Consider the following 6,000-nt stretch of genomic DNA (forward strand, 5'->3'; position numbering starts at 1 on the left):
CCGTGGCGTCAGATTTGAATTCAAAACAGAATTATATTTATGTTGTTTGTGAATAGACTTCCCCGCTTCTATTTCCTGGTTTTAAGCGATGACGTGTATTTGTTTTGTTTTACGTCGACATTAGATAGCCAGATTTCAAGATCGACGGAGTTCGTATTTAAAAACACATAAATTTTTACAATGTAACCTATATACATGCTGTTTTGGTTTGCGGAGCAATTCCTGGTGTTCATTTTCTGGTATTTATAAATAAATTGAAAAAAGAACTCATTGTCTATGTAATACTTATTGTTTCTGTAGATATTGATGCTGTTATCCCAAAAGCTTTTATAGTTTCGTCGGGACTAAGGTCATGGAACAGAAGGGTCAAAATAAAAATTACAGGTCACTCGCGTTCCAGTAGCACGATGACGTTCCCACGTAGGAAACAGCTCTACACGTGTAGAGACGTGTAGTGTAATTGTAGTGTATACGGTTTGGGATGGGAGCGTGGACCACACAACAATCCTAGAGAGAATCCAGATTCTCACACTGTTTGCGATGAGGCGAGACGCCGTCCCCTTAATAAAGATCATATGCTTTATGATAGTTCTCATAAGAGATGAAAGTGCAATAATAATAATATCACTTTTGTTTCCAGGTACGAACGTCTACTCAGACGCGCACGCAGTGAGGACTTGAGTGAGATTTCTGGCATCGGATGCCTGTACCAGAGCGGTGTAGACCGACTAGGTCGGCCTGTGGTGGTGTTCATAGGGAAATGGTTCCCCATCGGAGACGTCGACTTGGATAAGGTGAGGCGGATTAAAATAGTAAAGAAACCTAGAATGTAGTGGATGAGGATGGATGTATGGCTAATGGAATGAAAGAGAAAGACTGGGAAAATTGTAGAATGAAAGAAACAGTACGACAGATAAGATGATATATGAAAGAGAAGAATGATTATAATAAAAAATATGAATAAATTACTAGAAATAAAAAGTCCCTGTCCCACACGAGATAGGGGAACGAGAGGTCCCCAACAGCGGAGACCATTAAAAAACAAAAAAAAAGGTGAGGCGGATTGAAGTCTCTTTAGGTGAATGAATTATGAATTGATATCACGAGGTACAATTTAGCAGTGTGCTCTATTGCGCCGCTAACTACCTAACTAAGATAAGAAGATGAATTATTCCCAGAAATGTTTCTTGATAAGAAAGACAAACAATCACCGCAACCTCAATAGCTCTTTTAAAGTGTCAGTTTAAAAACAAGACCTGTCCAGATGTTGTTAAGCAAATATATGTCAACTACTTCGTTATAGACTAAACAATAAGTGCAGAATTGTAAAACTAGTCATATAGAACAATAAATTAATCACTTGTGAAGTTTAAAAGTTGAAAGTTGGGTGTGCACAGCTGTGGTACAACAGGCGCAAATATAAATTCGCGCAGAATTTTTAGAGAGCGCGATGGTAACGACCTCTACTGCGGTCGATCGCATAGCAATGTTTTTCAATGCGTGCTTGGGTTTGTTTTAACAAATGTCTTCTGATTTATATCGATAACGCTGCCTGAATGACTCGGCGTTGTTGATGTTATAATTAAATAAATAAAATAGTCTTTACTGTTGAAAACAACCTTAATAATACTAACATAATATAAATATAAGCAAACGTTGTCTTTCAATAAAGATCTCTAGCTTTCCATTTACACTTTTGCTATGCGTATAAGTGTTGGATTTGCTATTTTTCTAATGTCATGCTCCCATCACTTATTATTACTACCTATACCTATTTTATTGTCCATTGGATACAACTACAGTTAACTCTTAAAAGGACAGAGATAAAAAATATTGATAAACTAGGTCGCGTGCGTGAAATCTAAAAAAAAAACTGTTCGGAAGTTCGTGTTGGTAATTATTTTATTATTGTCCATTTAGGGTGAAACTTCATAGAACGCTTCTTGGTTTATGATGAAAATTATATGGTATTTAGCGAATGTCTTCTGCCCTAAGTATTAATATTCTTGTCTATTTATTCTTCTCCTTACGTCATGACATGTCCGTGTTCATCTTACGTTGCTTTTTTTGTAATTATGTGCGTGCAATTGTTTGCCTAAATACAAATTGATCGATAAAGACTGATTATTTATTCTTACTAAATAACACATGTATTAGGGTAACGAAGAGTAATGTTCTTAAGTTAAATTCACACGACTACATTTTTAACAAGTTTTTATTTCTAATCACTCAATTCACCTTTGTTATCAACAACCTTTTGCCATCTAGAATACAACGTACCAAGTAAGTAATGAGCTACCAAATGACAATAAGATATCGACATGCGCAGAAACGAAATTACTTTATGGTCCCACTGATACTTGTGATGTTTTTGAAACACCCATATCAAAGTATCTAATGGATTCAGGCCTTATTTTGCGGAAGTCCATCCTAAGTAAGAAAAGGACCAATATTTAGCCACTTCCGCACATGCAGTGGTAGTCGTGCAATAAAGTGCACCGCCCGCCAGCCCGCTGATAATAATGGACTCGGTGTTTGGCACTAATCGGTATAACATTACTCCCGAGGATGCCCCGTGGAGGGGTGGAACACGTGTTGAGTGATTTAACGGTGGTAGTTGTGTAATTCGCATTGTTTGCCGCATGCGCATTTATCAGCGGGCTGGCGGGTGGTGCACTTTATTGCACGACTACTGCTGCATGGCGGAAGTAGCTATATATTGGTCCTTTTCTTACCCATATCAAACACTAATTTTTTCTCTTGTAAGAAATAAAGACCACATTTAATTTTCTCTTTGCAGGCGATGCTGTACCTGATAAAGCTGCTGGACCCCATCGTGCGTGGTGATTACGTGATCGCGTACTTCCACACACTGGCCTCCTCCAACAACCACCCACCCTTCTCCTGGCTCAAGGAGGTCTACACCGTGCTGCCTTACAAGTGAGTAACGACAACTTTAAGCCAATATTATAACTTAAAAGCTTTAGATTTGTTTTAAAGTAATACGTATTATTAAAGTTGCTATTTATTACATATTTAATATAATATATAACTGTACTTATAAGTAAAAAATATTGACAGGCACGTGATAAATACAAGAAATAAAAATAAACTTGAAACGCCTAAATTTTGTCTTTAAAAAGTAACAAATCTTTCATGAGTTTGCGTGTACGTATATAAAATAAAGTCCTATAAAATATCTTCGTAGTTTTAAAACTAAACATAGGTGTATATTGTTAAATATATATTATTATCATATATCTGTAATGTACATATCAAATTATAATAATGTTCTACAACATATCTTAGTCATTCCTAAACTTAAAAGTATATTATTAAATGAATCTTATTGTAGCATTCAACAGTTTTGAATTGATCGTAAAGCGTGGATCTAGGTCTCTTTCTCTAGGATCTTAGTCGACAAGACTCATTTACATAATTAACATTGTAATGTACATTTAAAAATTGTCAAATTACATTTGAAAAGATCAACTGGTGAATTTCTGACCGACTCTTGTAACAGATCACTCAAAGACAGTGGTAGCTTTCTACTTATCATGTTAAAATAGTTTTAGATTCAAAAGTGTTTGTAAAATGCCTGCATTTTTTTTAAAAAAATCAACATCGCACTAAGTATAGATAATCTCAGGAGAAATGAGAAGTTCTCTATTCTAATTTAAAAAAAGATTTCTTTGAAGTAAACTTTAATAAGTAGGAATGGTAGTTTGGTAGGTTTATGATTGGTAATATCAATAATAAACTCGCCTTTCGTTAAAAAAAAACCCATATTTTGTTTTCAGATACAAAAAGAACTTGAAAGCATTCTACATCGTGCATCCGACGTTCTGGACTAAGGTAATACAATAATTCAGTGGTTCTTAAACTGGGGCCCGCATAGCCATTACCAGTGTACCGCGAATGAAACAATTTGGTACTATTTCCGCAAAAGCGACGCGATACTTTTTCTAAGTATTATGCACGGTAGTTATGTCTGTTTTCGTTGTGGGATTCAACCTAAGATCGGAGTAGATCTTTCGAGGTAATAACAACAAGAAGTCTGAAGTCTACGCCGATTTAAAACTATGAAAACAATGTTAAAGCAATAAAAATCGTCAGCCAATCACAAGTCGCGAAGTATTGTGACGTGCTCTTTTTGCCTGATGTATATACGTAATTATATTTCTGTGCAATTACTCCTTTTCGTTGCGCCGGAGACAATGACGTAATGTCGCTCCTACAGCGTTTTTGCAAAAACCCAAAAACAAAACAGTTTCTTAAATTACAAGGTATTCGATAACAATGATTTACTTCCCGAAACGTTAAAGTTCCTCAAAGTACAGAGTACCTTGTCCGGAGGAATTGTTCACCTATAATATCAGATTCACAGAAATTTCCTTTTCTTATTTTTCTTTTGCTTTTGCTTATAAGATTTCCCTGTAAAAACAATACCTCCTAGTACAGGCACCTTATATAAAAGACCCCTCCCCCTCCAGAAGCTTTATAGTACATAAAATTTGCCATGCAAATCAAAACAGTATTCGTGAGTCAATCTAGAAATATTAAGAACCTTGCACACTGATCAATGACATCCGATTTACTCTCTCGTTTTACACAACAGTTCCTTAGAAGGTATATGTAAAATGTGCAAGGTATCTTATATAGAAGATTTAGAGAGTTTAAATCACGATTCGGTTTTTATCAGATGATGACCTGGTGGTTCACGACCTTCATGGCGCCGGCGATCAAGGCCAAGGTTCACAGTCTACCCGGGGTCGAGTTCCTGTACTCGGTGATGGCGCGCGACCAGCTGGAGGTGCCGGCCTTCGTCACCGAGTACGACATGACCGTAAGTACAAGTTACGCCTTTATACTTTGCACTTAAACCTCGTTTCTAAAATTTTGACAGACTTATGATAGATATAAATAATAAAAATAAGCTCATAAATAAGTCTCCAAAAAATAACTTAAACCTTCCTCTTTTTAGTTAAATCTAAAATTAAAGTATATTATCAAATAAATCTTATTATAGCAATCTAAACTTTTAATCTGTTTATTAATTTTACATTGCTAATATTATAATGTATACTTGAAAATTGTTAAATTTCATTTAAAATAAGCAATTAGGCATTCTGGTCAGCTCTTCATCTTAGATGCCTACTTAAATAAACTCTACTACTCTACATTCCCGCACGTAAAACTAAACATTAGTTAATATTAAATATTGACCAAGAATGACAAAATCCTTAATCTAGGTGAGAGAAGAATATATAGGTAGAGAGAATGTTCCACAAGTATACTGACCACTATGATCATTAATACTTACTAATTCTTACATAAACGTCTCCCACCCTGAACCTCGTTTTTATGGCATTCCATATGGAACAATGTTATAAGATTTACTTTACACAAAAGTCTTTTGATTTAGGATAGGATACACCTCACTATCCCTAAGATTATCAAAAACCAATTTTAATGAAAAAAATAATTTGTTTCCAGATAAACGGTCTCCATTACTTCCAGCCTGACACGACTACCACGTAAGGTACTTCCACCGCTTCCCAGCCGACCATACGTACGGACAGAACTCTCCGTCGAACATATATCACTGCAAAATATCAAAACAGAAAGACAGACATTCACAAATATTAGTATGGTTGACATCTGTCAGATTTTGTTGCCAGATAAAACTGTATTATTTTTTTTTTATAACTATATCATTGTAAACGCAAATAAAGCACTAAACATTCAAGCATTAAGATTAGTTATTATAATAGAAAATATGTAAATGCTTACGTGTTCAAAAACATCTCCAATGTTATAATGTGAATACATTTGGGTACACGAAATCGCCTACATCTTTCTTGTTAATAGCATTTCTGCCTAAATAAAAATCAAAGAACTTAATAATTCGTCTTAAATAAACAATAAAGTGTGTACTAATCAACAAAGCCTTCATGGAAAGTAATGAGATCATGTCGCATTAATAATAATTTTTAATTT

General features: G+C 35.0%; 1 protein-coding gene across 1 annotated transcript in view; it reads left to right on the plus strand.

Annotated features, from left to right (window-relative positions):
• Positions 1 to 6,000, plus strand: part of Gdap2 (ganglioside induced differentiation associated protein 2) — a 107,716-nt gene extending 101,716 nt beyond the window's left edge. The window contains exons 8-12 of the mRNA XM_068775080.1: positions 641 to 794; positions 2,801 to 2,940; positions 3,801 to 3,855; positions 4,703 to 4,846; positions 5,497 to 6,000. Of these exons, the coding sequence (XP_068631181.1) occupies positions 641 to 794; positions 2,801 to 2,940; positions 3,801 to 3,855; positions 4,703 to 4,846; positions 5,497 to 5,541 (538 nt within the window). The 3' untranslated portion in view covers positions 5,542 to 6,000. The remainder of the gene's footprint in view (positions 1 to 640; positions 795 to 2,800; positions 2,941 to 3,800; positions 3,856 to 4,702; positions 4,847 to 5,496) is intronic.

This window comes from Battus philenor, unplaced genomic scaffold (assembly GCF_028537555.1).
Source record: "Battus philenor isolate CCGP_79_NKW_IND1 unplaced genomic scaffold, ilBatPhil1.0.hap1 SCAF_8, whole genome shotgun sequence".
Taxonomy (NCBI): domain Eukaryota; kingdom Metazoa; phylum Arthropoda; class Insecta; order Lepidoptera; family Papilionidae; genus Battus; species Battus philenor.